Below are 27,122 nucleotides of genomic sequence, written 5' to 3' on the forward strand. Positions count from 1 at the left end.
CCAGGTAAGAACCTAGATTATCCAGGTTAGAACCTACTCTTCCATTCTATAGCCAGGACAAAGGAGTCTGTTCTCTATGTGATGTACAAAGCAGTGGCAGACCCGCAAAACCAAGGAACCAAAAGCTGTGTTCTTCTGAGCCACTACTTCCACTCTGTAGAATCTTGTAAAGGTATGGAGAGTAGACCAAGTAGCTGCTCTACAGATCTCTTTGGGTGGCACTACCCTGGTCTCTGTCCAGGAAGCCGCTACACCTCTAGTCAAACGAGTTTTGAGAGAAATAAGTGGTTATTTGTCACAGGCAACGTACGTCACCAAAATTGCCCTATGAATCCATCTGGCAATAGATGCCTTAGAAGCTGGTCTGCCTCGTCTTGACTGACTTGTTAGACCAAAAAGACAGTTGGAAAGATGAAAGTCATTGGTCCATTCCAAATAGTGGCATAAAACTCTTTGTAGTCCAGTCTCTGCAATACTTTATCTTGCTTGGCCGAACATGTATACTGAAAGACGGACAGACAGACTTCTTAGTTGATGTGAAAGGCTGAAACAACATTCAGTAGAAAAGAAGGTGCTATGCACAGGACAATTCCTGCCTCTGTGATCCTGAGGTATGGTTCTCTGCATTCGAGTGCCTGCAATTATGAGACCCTTCTCACTGAAACTATTGCCACCAGAAACACTTTCTTTACTTTGAGATCCAGAAGGGACACCTCTTGAAGGGGCTCGTACGAAGGCTTACAGGGCAATGTTAAGATTCCATGTTGGAAAAGGTCGGTGTAACAGAGGCCACAATCTGAGCGCCCCTTCATAAATCTGGCCACATCTGGATGAGATGCCAGTGAAACCTTTTCCACCCGAGCTCAGAAACATGAGAGGCCTGCTACCTGTACCCTGAGAGATGCCACTTACATGCCTTTCGCTAGTCCAGGCTGTGCAAATGTCAGATTCACCAGAATTGACACCTTGAAAGGTTCCATATTATATCTGGCACACCAGAGCTGAAAAGTCTTCCATGCTTTCGCATAGGCTGCAACAGTCGAAGGCTTTATAGCTCGGAGGAGAGTAGAAATGACTACCTCTGAATATCCTCTGCGTACTAAGGCTGAGTGCTCAATAGCCATGTGAATTGGATCCTGATTGAGTAGCCCCATATGAACCGGTAATTTGATGCAAATGTCCTGTTAGAGCTGTACTAGATCCAGCGAGCCCAATCTGGCGCTACTAGGATCACAAGACCCACGTGAATCGTAATTCTGTGAATGACTCAGCCCACCATTGGCCACAGTGGAAACACATAATGCAGCCTCTTCTGGCCAAAGCTGAACCAATGCGTCCAGGAAGGTCATGAGTGGTGTTCCGCAGGGGTTGGTGCTTGGACCACTGCTATTCAATTTATTTATAAATGATCTAGAAACAGGGACGAAGAGTGAAGTAATAAAATTTGCAGATGACACCAAGCTATTCAATGGGGCAAGGACTAAAGAGGACTGCGAAGATTTACAAAGGGACCTAAACAAACTAGGGGAGTGGACGACGAGATGGTAGATGAAGTTCAATGTAGAGAAATGTAAAGTCTTACACGTAGGAAACAGAAACCCGAGGTACAGCTACACAATGGGAGGGCTGTTAATGAGTGAGAGTTACCAAGAAAGGGACTTGGGGGAAATAGAAAGCAAATAGAATGCTAGGAATAATCGGGCGATGGTGCGGCCGCATCTGGAGTACTGCGTCCAATATTGGTCGCTGTACCTAAAGAAGGATATGGCGATACTTGAGAGGGTTCAGAAGAGAGCGACGCGTTTGATAAAAGGTATGGAAAACCTTTCATATGCTGAAAGATTAGAGAGACTGGGACTTTTTTCGCTGGAGAAGCAGAGACTTAGAGGGGATATGATAGAGACTTATAAGATCACGAAGGGGATAGAGAAAGTGTAGAGGGACAGATTTTTCAAACTTTTGACAACTACAAGAACGAGAGGGCATTCTGAAAAATTAAAAGGGGACAGATTCAGAACCAATGCTAGGAAGTTCTTCTTCACCCAACAGGTGAACGCGCTTCCAGAGGGAGTGATAGGACAGGGTACGGTATTGGAGTTGAAGAAGGGATTGGACAATTTTCTGAAGGAAAAGGGGATAGAAGGGTATAGATAGAGGGCTAGTATACAGGTCCTGGACCTGATGGGCTGCCGCGTGAGTGGACTGCTGGGCATGATGGACCTCAGGTCTGACCCAGCAGAGGCACTGCTTATGTTCTTCACCAGCATTACACAATGAGGTCGAATGCTCTTTGAGATACAGACTTTTCTTCTGTGAAAGTCAGCCTGCATGTTTTCCACTCCTGTTAAATGGGCTGCGAAGAACGCCTGAAGATGAGTTTCTGCTCACATTAACAACATCTGAGCCTCCAGACGTAATGGAACACTCTTAGTGCCTCTTTGTCCGTTCACATACAGTATCGCAGTGACATTATCTGAGAACACTGACTGCCTTGCCTTCCAGATCTTTTTCCAACACCCTTAATGCTAGCCAAATGGCTTCCAGATGATTTCGTACAGCGAAAGAGTAGAGAAACTGGGCCTCTTCTCCCTCAAACAGAGGAGATTGAGAAGGGACATGATCGAAACATTCAAGGTACTGAAGGGGATAGACTTAGTAGATAAAGACAGTTGTTCACACTCTCCAAGGTAGGGTGAATGAGAGGGGATAAAGTTGAAAGGGGATAGATTCCTTACAAACATAAGGAAGTTCTTCTTCACCCAGAGAGTGGTGGAAAACTGGAACGCTCTTCCGGAGTCTGTCATAGGGGAAAACACCCTCAAGGGATTCAAGACAAAGTTAGACAAGTTTCTGCTGAATAGGAACGTGCGCTGGTAGGGCTAGTCTCAGTTAGGGTGCTGGTCTTTGGCCAGAGGGCCGCCGCGTGAGCGGACTGCTGGGCATGATGGACCACTGGTCTGACACAGCAGCGGCACTTCTTATGTTCTTATGACCATTTTCTCTAATGAAGAGGCTATCGACCTTATACTGGATGCCCACCACAATGGGCCTCCCAGCTTAACAGGCTGGCATTGGTTGTGAGGCTCACCCATGAGGGGATTCGGAGAGGAATACCCCTAGATAAGGAGTCTTCTCAAAGCCACCAGTGCAAGCTGCTCCTCACTTCCACTGTCTAGGGAAGCTGCATTTGGAGGGAACGATGCTGCAGAGACCACTGAGAGAGGAAGGAATCCTTTAGGGGAGCGCATATGTACTCTCGCCTAGGGGACCACTTCCAGGGTGGCTGCCATTGAGCCAAGGACTAGAAGGTAATGCCAGATAGTGGGGTTTTGCATCACTAGGAGATCTGCAATCTTCTTCCTGAGCTTGTGTTTGAGTGGCTCAGGAAGAAAGATGCAGCCGTTCGCCATATTGAAGCAGATTCCCATATACTCCAAGCATTGGATCAGTTCTAGATGACTTCTTGAAGTTGACTATCCAGCTCAGATTCTGTCACACTGCTTGCTCTTCCTCAGACTTTGACAGGGCTCTGACCAGCAAATCGTCCAACTATGGGTGTACCTGTATTCCCATCCTGTGGAGGTGAGCTGCGACTACTACCATCACCTTGGTGATGGTGTGCAGAGCTTTTGCCAACCTGAAGGGTAGTACCACAAACTGGAAATGCCTTTGCAGGCATGGAATCTCAGATATCTCTTGTGGTCTGAGAAAATGGGGATATGAAGGTACACCTCAGCCAGATCTAAGAAAGCTACAAATTCTCCATGTGGAAGTGCAGCACTTTCAGGGCCACATTTACGGATTTAGGTCCAAAATCATCTCCAGTTCGGTGCATTTTTTGGGCACTAGAAGTATATGGAGCATCTACCAGAGCCCAATTCTTCATTGGGGACTAGTTCTATAGCTTTCATGTCTATCAACCTTTGCATCATTGATCAGACCCTGGCCTCCTTTTCCAGCTGTCCAGTTGGAGAATCCACAAACAGATCTGGGGAAGGGCAGTAGAACTTGATTTTGTGACTCTCATGAATAAGATCTTGAACTCAGCAGTCTGAGGAAATTTATTCCCATGCTCTTCAGAATGCCGACAGCCTTCTGCCAATATGCAGGAGTATGGCTGTTGCCTTGGCATTATTGTGTCTTCCTGGAGGCAGGGCTGGCATCTGGAGCTGAGAAATCTTTGTCTGAATCTCTAATAAGATCGTGGAGACACCTGTGTAATACTGGCAGGAACATTGTGAAGAACAAAAATTGCCCCTGCCTCCCCCAGTGGATCAGCAAGGTCTGCTGTCTAGCAGAGCCTTAGGATGGAAATCCACCACACTGGCCATGAGGTTGTCTAAGCCCTTACCAAATAGCATATGACCTTTAAAAGGCAGCCTTCTTAAGGTGACCTTGGTGGCTAAATCACCAACCCATTGAAAGATCCAGAGAATCCTGCAGGCAGAAATGGCATACACAGACACCTTGCTCAAGACTCTGATGATTTCACATAGAGCATCCACAACATAATCTACCCCCTCCAGCACCAGCTGGGGTCATATGTCCTCCTTTGCGGCCAGACTCCGTTACAATCTGGTGTGGCAGGCATGTGCCACAAATGAAGCTGCTGCTGCAGCTTTGATCTCCAAAACTAGTGCTTCAAATTGCCTCCTGCTGTAAGAACCACGTCCACTTTGTGGTCCTGCTTTTCCTTTAACATCATGCCTCCCTCGCTAGGAAGGGAGTTATGCTTTGTTACTTGAGCCACTGTGGAACCCATCTTTGGTTGACTAAACAGTTGTTGAAATTCTGGAGCCATAAGGCAAAGTTTGAACATAGGCTTGGTTACCCTTAAGAAGGCTTCCAGAGACTCCTATTGCTCAGTGACTGACAAGGTGATGTCCGGGTGTGTGGGGAAAAAAAGATGGTCTGAGCATTTGTGCTGCTCATGACTGTGCAGTATGAGGTCAATGGCTGTTGCAGTTCCTGCTTCAACTCCCTGAGCGCATCTGTAATAACATGAGGCATGGTAGTTGATTTAAAAAGCCGCAGCACAGAGGGATTGTCTCTCCGGTCAAGCGGGACTATCTCCTCCTGAGTTCTGGTCCCTGCAAGGGAACCAGAGTCCCCCAAGCAAGAAACTGCGCTCTGGAACAGTAAAGGCATACATAGTAACATAACATAGTAGATGACGGCAGATAAAAACCCGAATGATCTATCCAGTCTGCCCAACCTGATTCAATTTAAATTTTTAAATTTTTCTTCTTAGCTATTTCTGGGCAAGAATCCAAAGCTTTACCCGGTACTGTGCTTGGATTCCAACTGCTGAAATCTCTGTTAAGACTTACTCCAGCCCATCTACACCCTCCCAGCCATTGAAGCCCTCCCCAGCCCATCCTCCACCAAATGGCCATATACAGACACAGACCGTACAAATCTGCCCAGTACTGGCCTTAGTTCAATATTTAATATTATTTTCTGATTCTAAATCCTCTGTGTTCATCCCACACTTCTTTGAACTCAGTCACAGTTTTATTCAACACCACCTCTCTCGGGAGCACATTCCAGGCATCCACTACCCTCTCCGTAAAGTATAATTTCCTAACATTGCCGCTGAATCTACCACCTCTCAACCTCAAATTATGTCCTCTGGTTTTACCATTTTCCTTTCTTTGGAAAAGATTTTGTTCTACGTTAATACCCTTCAAGTATTTGAACGTCTGAATCATATCTCCCATGTATCTCCTTTCCTCTAGGGCAGGGGTGTCCAATGTCGGTCCTCGAGGGCCGCAATCCAGTCGGGTTTTCAGAATTTTCCCAATGAATATGCATTGAAAGCAGTGCATGCACATAGATCTCATGCATATTCATTGGGGAAATCCTGAAAACCCGACTGGATTGCGGCCCTCGAGGACCGACATTGGACACCCCTGCTCTAGGGTATACATATTCAGGGCTTTCAGTCTCTCCTCGTACGTGTTCTGGCGCAAGCCTCCTATCATTTTCGTCGCCCTCCTCTGGACCGCCTCAAGTCTTCTTACGTCCTTCGCCAGATACAGTCTCCAAAACTGAACACAATACTCCAAGTGGGGCCTTACCAATGACCTGTACAGGGGCATCAACACCTTCTTCCTTCTACTGACTATGCTTCTCTTTATACAGCCCAGCATCCTTCTGGCAGCAGCCACTGCCTTGTTACACTGTTTTTTCGCCCTTAGATCTTCGGACACTATCACCCCGAGGTCCCCCTCCCCGTCCGTGCATATCAGCTTCTCTCCTCCCAGCATATACGGTTCCTTCCAATTATTAATCCCCAAATGCATTACTCTGCATTTCTTTGTATTGAATTTTAGTTGCCAGGCATTAGACCATTCCTCTAACTTTTGCAGATCCTTTTTCATATTTTCCACTCCCTCTTCGATGTCTATTCTGTTACAAATCTTGGTATCATCTGCAAAAAGGCACACTTTTCCTTCTAACCCTTCAGCAATGTCACTCATAAACATATTGAACAGGCATGGAGTTTGATATCCAGTCCTAGTCTGCTTGGTCACTCAGGCTGGGTGTTGGATTCCTTAGTGGTGAAGGTCTCCTGGAATGGAATCTCTCCCCAGTCCAAAGCCAGCGCTCCCGCAAACACACAGAGCATCCTAGACCCATCAAATAGGCTTTCTACATGAGATGAATGAAACTTGGAATAAACCCCCTAAACAGGAGGCCCCACAGTCCACTGCAGTACCTCAGACTGACTTCTCTTGGGATCCACCGCTTCCATGCACTTGCATTTCTCTTATTCACTGTTCAGCGTCTCCAAGATCCCTTCTTTCTTCTCTACCACCCGGACCTCCTGTAGTTCCCTATCCCTAGAGGTCTCAGAGGAAGCTAAGCACAAGGCTCCAGCTTCTTCCTCATGTGGCCCGCAACCCACAGTACACAGATGCTCCTTTGCAGAACATCCTGCACAAAACTGGCATGATATGGGGACTGAGGAGTTCATCCCAGTTGATTCTGAGCTAAATCAAAGGGTTTTGAGGCAGATGGGAGGTTTTAGAAAAAAAAAAAAAGGATTCCTCTGTCTTGAATCACTAAAAAATTCGGACAGGCTAGAATAGTGGTCTCAAACTCAAACCCTTTGCAGGGCCACATTTTGGATTTGTCGGTACTTGGAGGGCCGCAGAAAAAAATAGTTAATGTCTTAATAAAGAAATGACAATTTTGCATGAGGTAAAACTCTTTATAGTTTATAAATCTTTCCTTTTGGCTAAGTCTTAATAATAATATTGTCATTTATAGCTAAAGAGATATGATCAAGAAACTGTTTTATTTTACTTTTGTGATTATGATAAACATACTGAGGGCCTCAAAATAGTACCTGGCAGGACACATGTGGCCTCCGTGCCGCGAGTTTGAGATCACTGGGCTAGAACTATGCATAAACTTAAATTATCATTTCCCTCTCTGAAAGACATAGTTCCCACTAGTAAACTGGAGAAGTCCCTCTTTTTCAATTTAACTGAATTATGGAATAATATCCCTCTGCAGCTGAGAGAATTGGATTCCCTCCAAATCTTCTGTAAAAATCTAAAAACCTGGTTAGTTACCAAATTGTAAACCTTGCCTTTTCGGGGGGGGGGGGGGGTTCTTTATATCAAATACTGTAAACTGAGTCGAGCTTTATTTTTTATTAAGATGATACGGTCTATAAATGTTTCGTTTAGTTTAAAATCCAAGATGGCTACCAAAAGTGAATTCACACCAAAAACATCTTGTGGGGGCTCCCCTGAAGTTTAAAAAATTCAGGGAAAGGTATTTTGGAGGTGGGAGATCCTATCTCTAGCCCCAGAAACCCTTATAAATCAAATTTTTAGACCCCCCCCTCACCCCAGATTTTCCCCTTAGGGAATAATGGGCTATATTCACTGTGCTGTGCTGGTGTCTGCTTGTCCACTTTCCTGTAGTCTGACTGAAGGGAGAAGATTTTCTTCCTCAAATCCTTGCAGATGCGATCCAAAACTTGAGATCTTTGGGCTGCTAGTTGGACCAGCACTGACTGTGACTTCAAACTCCACAGATCCTGGTGCCATGACGGGAAGAGCAAGAAAATGCAGCCAGCTCCCATAAAACCCAATAGAGATTAACACAGGGGCCCTACAGTCTACACTCAAGCCTCTGATAAATCAGAAGACAAGCTAGCCCCCATGGGAATGTTCCCTGTGTTTCTAAAATGCACAAAGCTGGCTGCCTCAGCAGGTATACCTAGGGGTTGTCCTATGAGCTGCAGACTATCAGTGTGGAATCTGCATCCCCTCCCAGGCAGAGCTACCCCATATGTGTGAAAACTGAGCATGTGGGATATTGCCACCAACTGATGAGTTTGGTAGAAGGGTGTGCTAGCTGCCAGAGGCAAATATCTTCAGTTGTTGGAGACTGGGGATCCCCATCAGCTAAGGTATTTATATTTTAATTTGAGAAGCTGCTGTTAGAACAGAGGTGGAAAGGAAATTTTGTGCTTACCAATTCTGCTGGTAGGGCCACCCAAACTTGGTAGTTTGGCTATGCTACTAAATGTTTCTCTGCTAACCTGCAAACATATCTCCAAATACTTTCAAAATAAATTCCTTTTTTGGAGAAATTGACATCACAAATGTTTTTTTCATGAATACAAATTTGTAATATACTTCTCCCTCTGTAATTGCAGTTTCTGCACTCACTCTTTCGCTTATTTACGATTTTTCACAAGCTGACTCCGCCCCCCAAATTATGTCATAAGTAAAGTTCCTTTTCCTTTTCTATACCGATAAAAAAGTTTAGCACTTACCAACATTCACTCTGAAAATCACTGCTTCCCACAAAGTCGCTGCTTCAAATCTCCCACAAAGTTGCTGCTTCCCAGTGTGCACAGAGAAAAACGCTGCTTCCCAGCATCCATAGAGAGAAAAACTGCATGGAGAAAATCGCTATTACCCTGAAAATCACTGGGAATCGCTGCTTGCCTGCTATCAGCCTGAAAATCGCTGGGATTTTGCCTCTCCTTCAGGAACAGGTCAGGTCTCCCACTATGGCTACAAAGCACAAGAGTTCAAGTGCTACCGAAAGTGCTCCCAAAAGGGAAAAAAAAGTGAAAACCTTACAAGAAAAGGTAGAATTATTAGACATGCTTCAGAGACTAAAATTATCCTCCGCTGTTGCTCGACATTATGGCATTAATGAGTCAACCGTTAGGTACATAAAAAAGAATGAAAAACAAATCCGTGAAGCTGTTGCGGCAACTGTGCCATTAGGTGCGAAGTCATTACATGTTGTGCGAGATGCCAATCTCTCTCGTACGGAAGCTGCAACATTTCTGTGGGTGCAGGATTGCTATAAAAAGAGAATCCTGCTAGACTCTGTGATGATAAGAGGAAAGGCAAAGTCTTTGTATGATAACTTGAAGAGCAGGGAAGGTGGAATGTCGCAATCCACCGACTTTCTGGCCAGTAAAGGGTGGTTTGATAAATTCTGTCACAGGTATGGCCTGCGTAATGTGAGAGTGACGGGAGATGCAGTATCTGCCAACCAAGAAGCAGCTAGAGAGTTCCCTGCTACCTTTAAGAAAATTGAAGAGAAGGGTAATGAACCTGAGCAGGCATTTAATGCTGATGAAACTGCTCTCTTTTGGAAGAAAATGCCACAGAGGACTTTCATTAGCAAAGAAGATAAGCGAGCACCAGGTTTCAAGGCTGTAAGGGATAGATTAACCATGCTGCTTTGTGCAAATGCAGTAGGCCATATGATAAAGCCAACACTGATTTATAAGGCCTCAAACCGCTGAGCCTTGAAGGGAAAAGATAAGTTCCAGCTGCCTGTTTACTGGATGAGCAACAAGAAGGCTTGGACAACCAGAGCTCTGTTCCTAGAGTGGTTTCATCAGTGTTTTGTGCCAGAAGTAAGAAAATACCTGGCCAATAAAGGAATGGTATTCAAAGTTCTGTTGGTATTGGACAATGCCCATGGACACCCAGACACACATGAGTTCTACATTGAGGGTGTTGAAATAGTCTACATGCCCCCAACACAACATCTCTTATCCAGCCTCTCAACCAAGGGGTAATAAGGACCTTCAAAACGCACTACACACGGTATTCGTTGGAGAGGATTGTCCATGCTATGGATGAAGGCCCCAAAGTGGAGAAAATCATGAAAAATTGGAAGGACTTCACTATTGCCGATGCCATCAATATTATTGAAAGAGCGGTGAAAGCTGTCAAGCCAGAGACAGTGAACTTGTGCTGGAAGAATCTTTGGCCTGAATGTGTAAAAAGGGATAACACTGTCAATATCACAGAGTCAGGCCAAGAAATTATGGAAGACATCATTGACTTGGCAAAGCAGGTGGGTTGGGAAGGCTTTGAAGATATGGAGGATATTCAAGACTTAATAGACAGAGTAAATGAACTAATGGAAGATGATCTCATTGACCTGACTGCTCCTGAAGGAGAGGCAATACCAGATGAAGAGGAGAAAGGAGGAGTAGAAGACAAAGTGGTAAAAGACAAGTTTACACTGGATAATACTGCAGAGGGCATATGCAGGTTCAGTGGTGTGATTGACTTTTTCTATGACTTCAACCCATCTATGATACGTGCATTAAAGATGAAGGAGTTAGCAGAAGCAGCAATTTCTACATACAAAAATATATATAAAGAAATGATGAAGCAGAAGAGCCAGACGGAAATCACAATGTATTTCCAAAAGATACCTAGAGTCACTGCCTCACAATCCACCTCTTCCACCCATGAGCAGGCATCCCCTTCATGAGTGGACTGCTGGGCATGATGGACCACTGGTCTGACCCAGCAGTGGCAATTCTTATGTTCTAATTCTTATGTCTCTTCATCTTCCTCCTACTGAAGACCCACTTCCACTGCCTGAGGAGGCCCCTGGTGCTCACTTATCCTCTTCGTCTCCTCCTCCTGCAGTACTTGTACAGGACAATGAGGATGAAGATATTGCCTGATTATTATTGTACACTACTGTATTATTATGCAATAAATATTGTTATTGTGAATTTCAATAGTAATAATAGTGGCTGTTTACAAAAACCGCGAATAACAGTTGAAAAGTTATTCGCAGTTTCAATAGTAAAAACGCTGGCTGTTACAAAAAAAACCATGAATAAAATATAAAAAGTTATTTGCGGCTTTGTTCCGCCTCCATCCATCGCAAATATGGAGGGAAAAGTATACGTATTTTTAATCTTAGCAGCGACATGATCAAGTTGATCTAGTGGCGTCAAACTGACAATTTGCTAGGATAAACGATTAGTACTCTGCATCTGAGCTTTGAAAATTGCTGTGGGTACAAAGTAACTCTGGATGTCTGTATATTTTTAAAGTGAAAATAAGGTACATAGCTTTGAAAATGCAATCTATGTAGTTTATTCTCCTTCCCTTCTCTTCCCTATTGTAGCTTTATGAAGGGCAATTTTCAAACAGTTATTTCACACTGATAAAATGCATTTTATCCAAATCACTTTGAAAACTACCTTTCCTGGGGGGTAATACCATACCAACACTCCTATATGAAAGTGTACGGAGATAGAAATTTCTTCCATCTCCACTGGAATCTTCTCCATCTCCACCCATCCCTGCAAGTACTCTCTATCCCATAAAAAAGAAAATAGCTGCATCAGGGAGTGGGGCTGGGAGGTTGTACTTGCCAATCACCAGTCACCATACATATACACCTGATGATTGGCAAGTGCAACCTCCTAGTCCCGCCCCCTGATCAGCAAGGATATGGCATCCGCAGCACAAGGAAAAGATAGATAGACTATCCTGGCATTATACATCTGTGGGAACCCCACAGGATCTGCATCTATCTTCACGGGATTCTTGTGGACCTAAGGGGAACCTTGCAGGATTTCAGCTAACCCCATTTCTATATAGCTCTCTAATATGAAATGTTCAAAAAGGTACCACAATGTAGACTAGTGGAATTTACTCCCAGTCCTCAAGGGTTGACAAATCAGGTTTTCAGGATTATGCATAAGAGAGATTTAAATACAATGGAGGCAAGTATGAATGCAAATATGTCATACAAGGGAAGGAAATGTAATACATAGGTCTGACCTCAGATGGTTTTGTTGTCTTTTTTATTATATTTTCCTGTTTTTTTTTCTTTTTCTGTATCATCTTTCCCTAGTTGCTATTAGTTCTCCTTTGTATCTATTTGGATGCCAAGGCTGACCTAACCATTAGGTGGTCACCTAGGGCAGCTGCACAAAGCAAACATAGACAAAGCAAAACAGAGCTATCAGTGTGTACTTTTACCTTGAAAGGATGATGTTTAGCTTTATAGGATGATCATAACTGTAGAGCATCAACAGACTGGGTACCTGAAAATTAACTGATTGGAAGAGGGGTGGCCAAAGTTGAAGGTTCACCTAGGATGCCCAATACATTTGCACCAGTCTGTTGGGGGCTTTGATGGGACGTGCCTAGACCATGATTATTTAACTGTAATATTCTTTACCTGTGACCTTATTTACTGTGCCTATTTGTAATATATTATTAAAGAACTAGTGTTTAAGCCCGTTAGATTAACGGGTGCTAGAATGGATGTGCAGACTTAACCTTTTAAAAAATTTTAGTAAAAACTTTCGTTGAGATCTTTAATAATCTTTTTTTGTTCTTGTTGTTATAATGACCGAAGTTGCACAGAGTAAGTCGTTTGAAGTAATGCAGCACAGAGTATAAATCGTAGTAAGTATTAAATAGGCACAGAGTGACTTGTGAAAGTAAAACCGCTACTTGACACTCTTTTGAAAGCAAAAGTTCGCGCTCCGAACGTGTGCACGCGCAAAATTGTTATGGCGACCATGGAATGTGCCTGCTATTACCCGGATGGGAGGTGTTTAAAGAAACTTGCTGAAAGCTTAATTATTGATCGTTTTATGCTCCTGAGGAAAGGAGAAGTAAAAGCAGGAGTTTTAGAGCCTTAAGCTGAAAATAAAAAGGTGGTAGTGTCGGGGGCTGGTGTGGGTGGGTTCTATCGCCCCATTGTGAAAGTATCCTTGCTGGTGTGGCTAAAGCCTTCTCTCGCAGCAGTTCAGTTTTTGTAAAGTTTAAAGTTGCCGCGGCGGCTCCTTGCCCGATCCCCGCCTGCATCGGAGGCCTTCTCCGACGCAGGTGCTTCTCATCAGAGGAGCCGCCGCAGTGGCTTTAAACTTTAAAAAATTTCAGCCGGTAGTGCCGCTTTTCATTGATGGAGGTGTGCGAGAGCAGGGAGGCCAGCGCTTTCCAATTTGTCTGCCCAGCGCTTTGCGATTTGTGTGGCCGCCACATCCGCACTCTTGCTGGCCAAGTAAGGCTGGGGACTCGCGCATACGCACTCCTGCAAGGCCACAGACCTACATCTCAGATCAGGGAAAACGGAAGCACCCAGTTGAATGCGCATGCGCGGCTAGCGTTTTATTATTTCAGATTAATGAAGAAAATAAAGAAAAAAAATAATTATATCATGCACATTCATTAGGAATATCCTGAAAATTTGTCCCATTTTGGCAATCAAGGACTGGGACTGAATGCCACTGATTAGATGCCTCCATGACTTCGTAAAATAGACTCCTACAGTGACCCGCAGCAGAGCACAAATTTACACCTGCTGTCCTGCTATCCATATTCATGAGAAAAACGGGCCTTAAATGGGCCCATAGTCATGAGAGCGGCGGATTGCTTAAGATATGTAAACAGTGTGCACTGCTGTGGGCTTAGTAAGCTGGAGCCCCCCTCCACCCTACTTCCAGTGTGCACAGATGCAGCTCAGGGGACTGAGCTTTTCCCTTTTTTTCTCTTGTGTATGAAGAAAGCAGATTCCATGTTAGACAGCACATGGCTATAGAGGAAGCACTGTATCCTGTTTGATTTTTACCTTTGAATCTGTTAATCTTAATACAACTTAGTGAGAGAAGTTGGAGCACAGTATTATCTTACACGGTGTCTATAATAAACACTGCAGGCTTTTCCCTATCTTTGGGATGTGCTAGCAAGAAGTGTGGATTCTGTGAGAGAAGAAATCCTTAAGATCGACTGAACTGTAAGTTTGTTTATTTCTTTGTTTTAAGTTTTATATTAAAGAAAGCTTGTTTAAGGAATTACAGAGTCCCATCTGGTAATATTACTGATTACAGATCCAATGATTTTATGCTGTCTGGGATCCTCTGGGATAAGCCATAGAGTAACCATCAGTCTGAGGCTCTCCCAATACACCTGCTCTGAAGAAGGTGTACATGTGTGCTTGTATTCCCTGCCTATAGATGCATATTTTATAAAATGAACCTGTAAATTGCAGAAGAAGGAATAAATCTAAATGTTGATTTTCTAAAAAATAGATAAAAATCATGACTCCACCCACACTCTGCCCAAAATTTGCCTCTGAACACTAGATTTGCATAAAAGTAATGAACATTATTTTTATTGTGCGATGTGCATACTTCTACATGTTGGGTAAATTTATAAGAGTTGTTTTATGTATGTATGCAGGCTTATACATGCAAAAAAATCCCCAATGCATTTAACTAATTAATATGCATTAATAAATAGAGGCCTAAGATTTTTAATATTTAAAGCTACGCCACAAGGTTAGTAGCAGGACCAAAAGCGAGTTATCAGGTTCACAAAGAGTCCATTGCTGCACAGCAACAGTGCTTAGCCCTCTGCTACAGTTCTGCTGCACTAACAGACCAGTATCTAAACAAGAAATCCCCCCAAATGATTACATTTATAAATAGCTGACTATGTATTTGCACAAGAGGTTTTCTGCCATCACTTCTGCTAATGAATTCTTGCATTCTGAAATAAATAACCTGGAGGGACTTAAACTTAAGAGGACTCAACCCTTCAGAGCCAACAACAAATGAAGAACGATAGCGAGCCTTCAAAGCCTGATGCTAGAGAGGAGAAGACAAATCTGAAAAGAAGTGAGACCGTGCTATGTTGTTCTCAGCTCTCTAAGCTGGTAGTGGAATGTATCCAGTGGTGTAGCGAGGGTGAGAGGTGCCCAGGGCTGTAGCACTCTTCCTTGCCCTCTTCTCCACCCCCGCTCCTTCCCTGCCCCCCCACGCATGCTCCCCTTCCCTTCCTCTGTACCTGTTTAGCTTTCCTGGTGTGAGCAGCATCTCCTTGTGATGTCACTTCCTAGTCGCAGGACCCCGAAGTGATGTCGGATGAGAGCACCGAGATCAGCGCGAGAAGCAGGTTAGAGCTGCTGCTCGCACTCCAAAGAGCTAGAGTTATGGTGGGGGGAATTGAAGGCGCATGTGTGGTGGGGGAGGAGCAAGAAGGAGAGGGGGGAGAGGAGGAGAGGTGCCAGCACCCCCACCAAGATGGCGCCTGGGGAGGTCCGCCCCCCCTCCCACTGTTACTATGCCACTGAATGTATCACTTACATACCTGGAGATGACATGGACAGGGTTACATTTGGAGATGATGGAGACAGGATTACCTGTTGTACATGTTCCAGAAGAGCTGCAGATTGAATTGATTCACAACACTTCCAATCTGCTGCCGGTAGCTCTGTACCAACTCTGTGTTATTCATCAGCTCTTCCTGTATCAAAGAAAGAAAATAGGAAATAGACTGTGTGTATGCCAAAGAGAATTGGAGAATGTTAAAAGGCATATAAGTAAGTTACAGAAGGAAATTTTGAGAAAGAATATCTGTGGAAGGATGAAAAGAAACATGTGTGGTAAATATCCAAAACAATTTATGAGGTTGTTGGAGTTAAACATATGCATTCTTAGCTCCAAATTAAAAAACAAATGATATATAACTTTTAGATGGTCAATCTGATACACATGTTGTGAGCAAAAGTTCAAGAACCTCTGGTCATATTGTATGTTTCAATAAATCCCTATGTGAGCAGACCAATATTCAAAATAGTTAACTATTAAAACATGTGTGAGGAGGGGGGGGATTACCCTGTTCACTGAGGGCCAGATTTTAAAAACTTTAACGTGATCACTAAACTGTGTTCTGACGGTTTAACCTGTATGCATTTTAATGGCGGATTATCCAAAATAGCTTATCACGGTCTTTGATTGGCCCACGTTATTTGAAGCCCCTCCTATGGGAGGGGCCTTAACCTGGGCCAATCAGAGCCTCAAGCCCCTCCCCAGATGCACCAGGAAGGAGCCTAAGGCTCTTATTGGCCCAGGTTGGTTAAGGCCACTGCTATGGGTGGGGCCTTATGTGTCTGGGCCAATCATAGCCTTAGGCTTCTCCCCAGATGCATCTGATTGGCCCGGACACCTAAGGAGGGGCCTTAACCAACCTGGGCCAATCACAGCCTTATGCCCCTTCCTGGACTTCCTAGGATACACCGGGGAGGGGAAGGCCCATTTTGAAGAGGCAGGCCAGCTAGCTGGAGGGAGTAATAATAATAATAATAACAACAGTTTATATACCGCAGGACCATGAAGTTCTATGCGGTTTACAAAGATTAAAAGATGGTACAAACTGATTGAACTTAACAGAGGTGAAAGATAGTGGTTAACAGCTCAAGGGAACCGTTGTTGAAGAGAAAGAGTTGTACAGGTCAGCTGTCTAGATACTTCAAGATAAGATATGTTTTTAGGCGTTTCCTAAATTCCCCATAAGTAGTAGGCATAAGCAATTGTTTTAGATCTTTATCCCATAATGCTGCTTGATGTGAGAAAAAGTGTTGATGGTGTCTTTTGAGTTTACATCCTCTAACTGGGGGGGGAAATGAAGTTCAAATGTCTTCACTTATGTCTTTTAACTGAGAAGGAGAAAAGATCAGTTATGTATTTAGGGGCTAGACCGTATAGTACTTTAAAGCAGAGACAGGCGAACTTAAACTTTACGCGTGCCTCCATTGGTAGCCAATGCAGCTGCGGTAGTAAGGTGTCCCTCTGGTCAGACATCTAAATCAAGGTAAGGGGGAAAGGGTGCTGGGCGTCGGAGGCAAGGGAAGATGTGTTGCATGGCAACCAGAGTGAATGGGCATCTCTCCTGCTGCTGGGAGGGGATTCTCTTGGCGGTGGGAGAGAGTGGGCATCTCTCCCACTGCAGGGGAGAGGTGTTGTTTGCAGCAGGAGAGAATGGGCATCTCTCCCGCTGTAGGGGAGGGCTGTTGTTTACGATGGGAGAGAATGGGCATTTCTCCCGCTGCAGGGGTGGAGTGTTGTTTGTGGCGGGAGAGAATGGGCATCTCTTCTGATGTTGGGAGGGGGATTGCTTGGCAGCGGGAGAGAGTGGGTATCTCTCCTGCTGCGGGGGTGGGGGGTGGGGGGGGTGTTTGCGATGGGATAGATTGGACATCTCTCCCACTGTTATTGTGTTTTTCTTTTTTTCTTTTTTGTATTTATTCTTTTCTTTTTTGTATTTATTCTGCGCATGTGCCCATCGCTATCACCAGTGATGGACACATGTAAATTTAGCGAGTCTTCGCTGCTCTCCGCCAACCTCATTTGCATGAGCATTTTTGGAAGAATGACTCGCTTTTATAAAATCGCTACCAGAATGGCTGCGATAGCAGCCTGTTGTTTTTTAACGTGTTTTTGTTAGAATCTAGGCCTGAATCTTTCAGAGGTTTAAGGTACAGGGAGCTGCTTTGGCTCTGATGTCATGAAAACAGAGAGGCTATCAGAGCGATACTATTGGTTCTTTTGAAAGATTCAGAGTTTTTTTTCAACTTGAGAGCTGTGTAGAGAGAGACAGAAAGTAGTTGGAGTAAGAAGGAGAAGGGAGTAATTTGGAGTAGGGAGAAACAGCCTAACATAGTAACATAGTAGATGATGGCAGATAAAGACCCAAATGGTCCATCCAGTCTGCCCAACCTGATTCACTTTAAATTTTAAATTTTTTTCTTCTTAGCTATTTCTGGGCAAGAATCCAAAGCTCTACCCGGTACTGTGCTTGGGTTCCAACTGCAGAAATCTCCGTTAAAACCTACTCCAGCCCATCTACACCCTCCCAGCCACTGAAGTCCTCCCCAGCCCATCCTCCACCAAACGGCCATATACAGACACAGACCGTGCAAGTCTGCCCAGTACTGGCCTTAGTTCAATATTTAATACTATTTTCTGATTCTAAATCCTTTCTGTTCATCACATGCTTCTTTGAACTCAGTCACAGTTTTACTCTCCACCACCTCTCTCGGGAGCGCATTCCAGGCATCCACTACCCTCTCCGTAAAGTAAAATTTCCTAACATTGCCTTTGAATCTACCATCCCTTAACCTCAAATTATGTCCTCTGGTTTTACCATTTTCCTTTCTCAAGTATTTGAACGTCTGAATCATATCTCCCCTGTCTCTCCTTTCCTCTAGGGTATACATATTCAGGGCTTCCAGTCACTCTCTGTCTCTCTCTTTCTCTGGCTAATAGTTGTGGGAGCTGGCACAGAATTTCTCTAAGCATCTGGCTGCCTCTATACATATAGCTCTGGGGATCAGTGTCCCAGAACCCTGAATATCCTGATAAAGGGGGAGTTTCTATTTGACCTAATTACCCTCTTTTTCTAGCAGTGTTCTTCTGGCCTGCGTTCTGTGAAGAAACAACTGAAGACACAGCATCAAAGCAAAGAACTTAATGTCCTATGAGTCCATGTTGGGCAGGAAGACACCTACACACACGTAGTATGGGTAAGGTGACCATATGTCCCGTTTTGAATGGGACCATTCCGTTTTTAGTTCCCCTCTTTTTTTGTCCCCACATACAGCTTCGGGACACCGAAATGTCCCGTTTTCAGGGACATCGTCCTGAAGCTGTGCGCGGGGTCAATGGGACAGGTAATTGCTTCCCCTCCCTCCCTGCCACGCCAAAGACAGCCTCCCTCCTTCCCTCCCTCCAGCACCAATTCAAACCCCCCCTCCCCCCGATCCACCGCCGCTGCTGCTTGCCACCAGAAGCCTTCTTCCCGACATAATTTCTGACATTGGAGAGGAAGTTCTGGGCCAGCCAGGAGCGAATGGCTTTCTAACACCTGTGAGCTCATTAACCTGACTGCCAGTAGTCCCTGATAGAGTTAAACCATTCTCACATGATCCAATGCAAGAAAAAAGTCTGAAAATCTCTCGTTGAACATCATACACACACAATAGATCTTTTTCAATTATATAAATAAGGTATTAAGCACATGGGATGGTTGTGTATCATTAACAGCATGGCATCTACACAAACTCCCAAGCTACAGATCATATCCTTTATAAAGGCAAAAGTAATAGTTCTCTATGTATGAACCCACAATAAATCTGTTTCTGCTGAGATCTATTTAAGGTTCACTTGATGATATATATGAATGTAATACTGCATGATTACTAATCAAACAGGTGTATCACTGCACAGTTACCTTATCAAATAAAAGTATGTAACACTGTACACCTACCTGACTGAACAAGTGAGATAAGACTGTTTCAGGTAAAGAGCTTGTTAGGCCTGATAACTGTGGACAAAAAGGAAATAAATGTTGTTATCCAGTGCCAGCACCAGTAGAACACAAATCAGCTGTATTCATGGGTTCAGCAAACATAAAAGGGTTGATATTCAGGTCTGGGTGGGTTTTTGTATCCATGACTACATGTGACTCCTCTGATTGGATGTGTTAGTTTCAGTGTCAGTATCCCAGGGTTTATAAAGTTGTGTGAAATGGCTGCCCTGTTCGCTTTTATCTCCTGTTTGGATGGGTGTTTCCTCCGCTCCTCTAGCCAAGTAAGCTTTAAATAATGTGATGAATGATAATTATGAGACTGTGATTAGATTGTTCCGTTGATTTAAATGATTGAGATTAGGTTTGAACCGAGGTGTTTAAAAATTCATTTTTGTTTAAGTTTAATTTTTTAATATTTTTTATAGTTGTGTTTTTTACAATGTCCCGTTCCTGACGACACTAACGCGAAACTCGAGTCGAAGGGAGGCTATGGGAGTTTCAAATATGGGGGTTTACAAGAGAGATTGAGATTTTATATAAGGCAGGATACTACATTCTACTACCTTCCTCATATTTATTAAAAGATAAGTGATTTACTTAGACTTCCTTTAAATAATAAATAATTCATAGAATATCATAGTTTTTTTCCCCTTTCATATAAGAAAAATAATATGTACTAAAGTATGTTAATCACAAATTAAATTAATTAATTACCTGAGAAATACATTCAATTCATATAATCTTTGCATTTCTTTAAAATTATTTAAGTAAATAAATATATAAGGTTGTGTTTTATTTTTTGACAATAGGATTGAAATGTACCATTATATGAATACCGTAATAGTAATCAATTCTACCACTACTGATCCCTTCTATAGTATCAGGAGAAGCACATAACATCCAAGTTCAAATCACATCCCACATTTAGAGAAAGGCTGCATGTCCCAATATGTATAACAGGACTGTACAATCCATGCTTCTTGCAAAGGCATTCCCAGGGGTATATCCAAAACAGAGCCATGGCATGTGCTAACATCCAGCACCACACATTCACATGTGTAGATAAATACACCTACACATAGGGATCCAGCACAAATCTGGTCAAGGAATTCCATACTCCATCCGAGATAGATCTGAACACAGCATATCTGCCCCACCCCAAAAGGAGGCACTCTAAAAACCCCCACAACACTTTTACCAGCATATAAAAAGCCTCTTTTGGGTACCCCACACATGTGGTCAACTATGAAATCACCCCCACATTTGCACTTGACAGCATGTAACGAAGCCACAGGTTTGGGCACTCCCACGTATGGACATAGATTTTGGCCCTTTCTGGTGAATCGCCCTCTAGCCGTTCTGGCCCCCTCCTGGTCCAGTCTGTGTAACACGCCAAATCAATTTAGGCCGCATAGCCGAGCCAATGAGGAGGCAGTCCATGGAACCTATTGTCCAAGGTGGCTCAGCGGCCTACAAGCTCCGTGCAGCGACAGAAGAAGGGGACTGTGAACACCACACCACTTCATGCTCACCCGAAGTCGGCCAGAGGTAGATAAGACATATTACACCAGAGGTAGAGGAGAGCGGGAACATGGGCACCATGTTGTCCAATCAGCCCAGCAGGCCATCATCATTTCAGCGTGGTATCCAGCGTTGGAGTGCCGTGAACGCTCCGCCCTCGAAGCTCCGCATTATCTCCTGAAGAAGAAGCATGCTGCTGAACGAGTGTTCGCATTATTCTCCTCCCCTCCTCCTCCTCGGCTTCTCCTGACGTCAGGTAAGTTTTTGAATATATTAATTACATCATCTGAATTTTCTTTTTCATCCAGTGCAGAATCTTCTTCTATTTTAAATTATAACTATTCCATTAGTTCTATTTCAATTAGAAATCAGTTACAGCAGCCATATTTAATATCAAATAAAGTTAGTAATTTAAATAATCGGGTATTTCTGTATTTCTCAGAGTTTTTTAGATCAAGGTGAAAAACGAAATCCATAAGAAATAGTTATCTTCAATATTAAATATTCTTTAACTCATAGGTATTCTTGAGTTTCCAGGAATTCTTTAAGTTTTTCTGGTTCTACAAATTGATGAACTTTATCTTTATATGTAATTCTCATCAAAGCAGGATAGTATAATCCATATTTGGCTACAATATCCCTTAAAGGTTGTCTCAATTGTAGAAATTGTTTCCTTAGCTGAACAGTCTCTTTAGTAAGATCTGGGACAAATATCAGTTTAGAATCTTTGTAAACTGGATTTTTTGTTTCTTTTGCTGCTTTTAAAATTTTAAGAACCTGCTGAAATCTTAGTAATCTTAGTATTATTGGTCTAGGTCTTAGTTTTTGGTGGAATTCAGTATGCCATATTTATAAAATGGAAAGAACATTAGCCATTCAAAAAGGGAACTTTTTTTGTGTTCAATCTGTTTATTAGTTTAATATGAAATAGAAAAAGTACAGAGAAAAGAAGAAGAAGAAAAAAAAAAGGGAACTTTAATAAATTTCAGGATGTGTGGAGGCCATTATCAGACTATTGCAAAGAATGAATATATATTTTTCTTCCCTGATTAGTACAAATGAAAATTGGGTGGGGGAGGGGGGAATTTATTATTGGAAAATGTTTTTATGAAATATAAAAGGATGGGAGGGTAGGGGATAAATTTAATTTGATAAGATTAATTGTAGAATTTCAAGTGATATATCTATGTCAAAATGTTAGTACCAATGTTGATGTACTTGATGTAAATTATAAACTGAATAAAGAATTATTAAAAAAAAAAAAAAAGTGATTTTTCTAATTCCTTTTCACTGACTATAAATGTTTATGTATGGAAGGTTAAGGGACTTGTTGCCAGTGCTATGATAGTCCCTGTTTACAACTGTTGCTTGCACTTTTATTAGTACTTTTTGCACAGATCAGTTGGTGACTGAGCATTTTATTAATATTTATTGGCACTTTATAGCATTTTTTGCATTTGATGTATTCTTTTTATTCAACTTGTGGAGTGTTTTTATCGACTATAATTCAACACATGTAATTACTGAATAGCTCCTTAAATTCAGAGAGTTTGATATTCAGTGACACTTATCTGCAGCAGCTCCTACCTACATATCTACTGCTCACCAGGGGCTAGTCATGGATTTTCAGCGACGCATCTGGTTTTGCTCACTTGCTTTATGCATGCTGTGCTATTGTTCTAAGCGATTGTTTTCTGTCTTTCAGGTTCAGTTACCTCACAAACTCATCCCTGATACGCTGTTATCGGGATCACACAGGTCATGTGACCAGAACACAGGACTACACTCCTGGAAGAGTCTCTCTTTAAAAGTCTGGCCTGTCATTGATATCTAGGCATAAACTTGTGGTGAGAGGTATTTAAAAAAACATTGACTGATATGAGCTGAATGTTTGGGGGGAGGGGGAAGAGGAGTTTCTACATTGTATGTTGCATATATAACATGGTAAATGAAAACAGGAAAAAACTACTGATCAAGATATCCCAACTATTAAAAAAATTAGGAAGAATTAGATCTAGTGCAATGGTCTTCGCTAATTTTTAAGCGAGGGCCATTTTGATTCTAAAAGAGCTGTCAGAGGGCCAACAAATATCTTCCTACTTGGGGCCAATATACCAATAACGTTTCATGACATTCATTCCTACTAGAACAACTATCCTTGGTCACACGTGCAGAATACAGATAAACCCTACACAAAAATATAGGACCACAATCTAAAAGTCCTAATATACACAAACGAAACCCTAACTGGAGGATGCACTAAAGTCAGCGATCATTGCTAAACCTGTTTTCATAGCTTCAGCAACGATCGCTGATAACCGACCTCATGCACAAAACAGCCTACTGTGTGTTTTTCCGCAAATTTTCTGATAGCCAAGCTTTTGATGCACTAATATCACTTGGCTATTTTGCATCGGGTTTTAGCAATCGTAAAAAACGATTACTCTAGACCTGTCGGTAACTGTGTTACTGACAGGTCTGCCTGTCTTTTTTTTTCCAATGGCACAGATATTTTGCATGTATTACAAACGCAAAATATCTGTCTCATTAAAAAAAAAAAAGAGAAGAAAGTCCCCTACTGCTGCTGCAGACCTTTCTCAACAACCCCTGACAAAGTGCCCCCCCCCAACTGAAAACATAGCATGAGGGATGCCTACTCCCTCCTGCCACCAGACGCTCCCCCCAAATGCTGTTACCACATCTTGTGGCAATGAATTCCAGACCTTAACTATTCTTTTAGTGAAAAATATTTCCTCCTATTTGTTTTAAAAATATTTCCATATAGTTTCATTGAGTGTCCCTGGTCTTTGTACTTTTTGAAAGAGTGAAAGACGGATTCACTGTTACCTGTTCTAAACCACTTTTACCCGTTCTAAACCACTCAGGATTTTATAGACCTCAGTCATATTCCCCCTCTTTTCCAAGCTGAAGAACTCTAACCTCTTTAGCCTTTTCTCATACGAGAAGCAATCCATCTCCTTTAAAGACATACTTTTTCCCCTTGTAGCTACAAAATGCTGTTCATGGACGTCACCTCCTTCCTGTCTGTCATTACTTCTAACTTGAGCCATCAGTGTTAAATTCACTTATCTCTAAACCTTGAGCCAAATTGATTCCATGTAAAAAATTATATGATACTAGAAGTTGTATTGTATTATATTGTCTTTATCATTTTGATTGCTTTTCTTTGAACCTTTTCTAATTCTGCTATATCTTTTTTGAGATACAGCAACCAGATCTGAATGCAATACTCAAGGTGAGGTTACACCATGGAGCGATACAGAAGTACCATAATATTCTTGGTCCTATTTACCATCCCTTTCCTAATAATTCCTAGCATCCAGTTTGCTGTATGGGCCACCACTGTACACTGGGCAGAAGATTTCAGCATAGTATTTACAATGACACCCAGATTTTTTTTCTTGGATGCTGACTCCTAAGATGGATCCTAGCATCAGGCAACTATGTTTTGGATTATTCTTCCCAATGTGTATCACTCTACATTTGTTCACATTAAACTCCATCTGTCACTTGGATACCCAGTCTTCCAATTTCCTAAGGACTTCCTGCAATTTTTCATGTTTTGATAACTTTGAATAGCTTTATCTGTTTAGTTTTGTTTCTGAACTGTTTCTTGGGGTTTCCCATCCTTCTGTGAGTTCAGTTTGACTGAATATTCTTGTAAACTGGTTCTTTCCTATCATGCATTTGGAGTTCTGTGTATTGATTTTATTTTATTAGTCTATGAACTGTTCAAGTTCTGCTAGTCAGTTGTTGTGGTATATCAAATTGTGAATGAATGAATGAAGGGGGCAGAAGAAGGAAAAGAAAGATGCTAAAGGGAAGGGAAGAGAGGTCCTAGAGACCATGGAGGAGGGAGAGAGAAGCTGTAGACCAGGAGGAGTTGAAAGGAAGGGAAAGAGAGAGATGATGGATAAGATGGGACTAGGATGAGATGGAAGGGTTGGGGGCAGAGCTTGAGCACCTCTAAAAAAAGCATTCTGCTGTCCCTGCATGGAATACATCTGGTCTGGGCTTCCATGATGGTATTTTTAAACAAAGTATATGCCTGATTTAAAATCCTAACCTTTGCGGCTAATCCTTTTAGCTTCTTTTTAACCATTTTCCTTATTTTATTGTAGTCAACTTTTTGAAAATTAAATATTGCAAAACCTAAACCATCTTGCAAACTTTTTTGGGGAAAAGCAGTATAAGCTGCTAAATAAATGAATAAATATGCTGTGCTTGTGGTAGGGGACAGTAAGTTAGGAGTATGTGCCTTTTGATTTTAATTGTTTGTAAGCCACTTGAATGGATTTGGTGTCCTTAAGTGATTAAGCAAATTTAATAATGCTGAACCTGAACCTGGCATGGAGGAGTGTTTAGATGGAGCAGAAGGAAGGCTGACATGTGACGCTGGAGAAAGGAAAAGATAGCAAGATGTTGTTTTATGCCCTGGGGAAGGAGGAGAGAGCTAGTTGAGGGGTAGAAGCATGCATGGGAGGTGTATAGAAACAGAACTGGTGCTTTGTGTCCCGAGCTGGAAGAACAAATTGGAGGGAGTATGCATATAATAGTTAGAAAGTAAAAGCTAGTTTTGGGGAAGGGAGAGAGAAAAAGTTAGGGGTATTTACATGGGGGGAGGACAGACAGAAAGAGAACTGGGGCTGGGAAAAAGTACTCGGGGGGGGGGGGGGGGGCAGAAAGATAGAGAGGGATAGAGTTTAGGAACCAAGAGAACTAGGAGGGCAATTCTATAACTTGGTGCCTCCAGTTAGTCACATCAATGCCAGCACTGAGTGCCAATTCTATAATGGCATCTCTTCACTAACATAAATTCAAATTGATGCACCTTAATTTAGGTGCAACCATTTACACTAGGTCAATAGTGTAAATGGCAGACAAGTGTGTCATGCAATGCATGTAACTAAGTTATGCATGCAAGTTGGAGGCAGGTTCATGCCCCTCCCATACTCTACCCACTTGTATAGCCTCCTTACAGTTACATAAGAGGGGCGTTCAATAATTTATCTACCTCAGTAGGAAAGAAAAGAGTTTTCAAAAAGTGTTTGCTTTATTTTTCAATATGGTCCCCTAATAGCTCCATACACTTCATCTACTTTTCCTGCAATGATTTTAACCCCTTTGAAAAATATTCTGTTTGACCTTCAAACCAGAACGTCACATCTTCCTTGACGTCTTCATCACTTGAAAGCCTCTGTCCACAAAGAGATTTCTTCAAAACTTGGAACAGAAAATAATCTGAGGGAGCCAGGTCAGAAATGTAAGGTGAATGGTTCAGCTGCTGAAAACCACATTATCGGATGGCAGCCTGTGATTTTTCTAACATGTGCACCAGTGTATTGTTGTGAAGAAGCAGTACACCCGCTGTGAGTTTTCCTTGGTTTTTCTTCTTGATTGACTCATGCAAAGCGCTCATTGTGTTGGCCTAACTCTCCCCTGTTATGGTTGTCTTCTGTGGCATGAACTCCAGAAGCAAAAGTCCTTCATCATCTCAGGAGACAGTTGCCATGACTTTACCTGCAGATCTTTCTGTCTTGAACTATTTTGGGGTGGAGGATGACTTGTGCTTCCACTGCATTGACTCCATTGTGAGCTCAGGATCTCTGTGATAAACCCAAGTCTCATCTCCAGTCACCAAACAATGAAAAAAATTCATGGAGCATCTCCAAATTCTCCTGACAGCATTGGAGCCTCATGGCCTTCTGACATGGCATCAGCATTCTCGGAACCCATCTTGCACTAACCTTGGACATACTCAACTTTTCATGAATTATATGGGAAACCTTAATTTGTCTGTCTGACAAAATTAAGTCCTCAACTTTCTTGCACATTTCTGTGGAAATTGCTTCAACAGGCCTTCCAGTGTGAGGGTCATCTTCAAAGACTCTCTACCCCACTTAAATTGCTTGCTCCAAAATTTTATTTTGTAGGATGATGGGGCAGACTCACCATAAACTGCAGTCATGTATCTCCTTTGTCTTTTTTCCCTTCTTTTGTGAGAAATATTATCACTGAATGATGCTCCAAATTTAGCATTTTCTTACTTGGTTTGTATGAGGACTCTCCTGACATGTCCTGTCTCTTGTAATGTTTGACTCGCACTCTGAAGTATACTGTATATCTTAATTTTGATATTTTCATTATAGGGGAATATCCTTGAAAAGG

General features: G+C 42.5%; 1 protein-coding gene across 7 annotated transcripts in view; it reads right to left on the reverse strand.

The window, feature by feature from the left end:
- Nucleotides 1–27,122, reverse strand: part of NDRG4 (NDRG family member 4) — a 336,309-nt gene that overhangs the window by 86,651 nt on the left and 222,536 nt on the right. For all 7 annotated transcript variants that reach the window (XM_033942604.1, XM_033942606.1, XM_033942605.1 and 4 more), the window contains 2 exons: nucleotides 19,371–19,427; nucleotides 15,466–15,569 (listed from right to left, as the gene is read on the reverse strand). In XM_033942604.1, coding sequence (XP_033798495.1) covers nucleotides 15,466–15,569; nucleotides 19,371–19,427 — 161 coding nt within the window. The remainder of the gene's footprint in view (nucleotides 1–15,465; nucleotides 15,570–19,370; nucleotides 19,428–27,122) is intronic.

The sequence above is a fragment of the Geotrypetes seraphini genome, chromosome 4 (genome assembly GCF_902459505.1).
Source record: "Geotrypetes seraphini chromosome 4, aGeoSer1.1, whole genome shotgun sequence".
Lineage (NCBI taxonomy): Eukaryota > Metazoa > Chordata > Amphibia > Gymnophiona > Dermophiidae > Geotrypetes > Geotrypetes seraphini.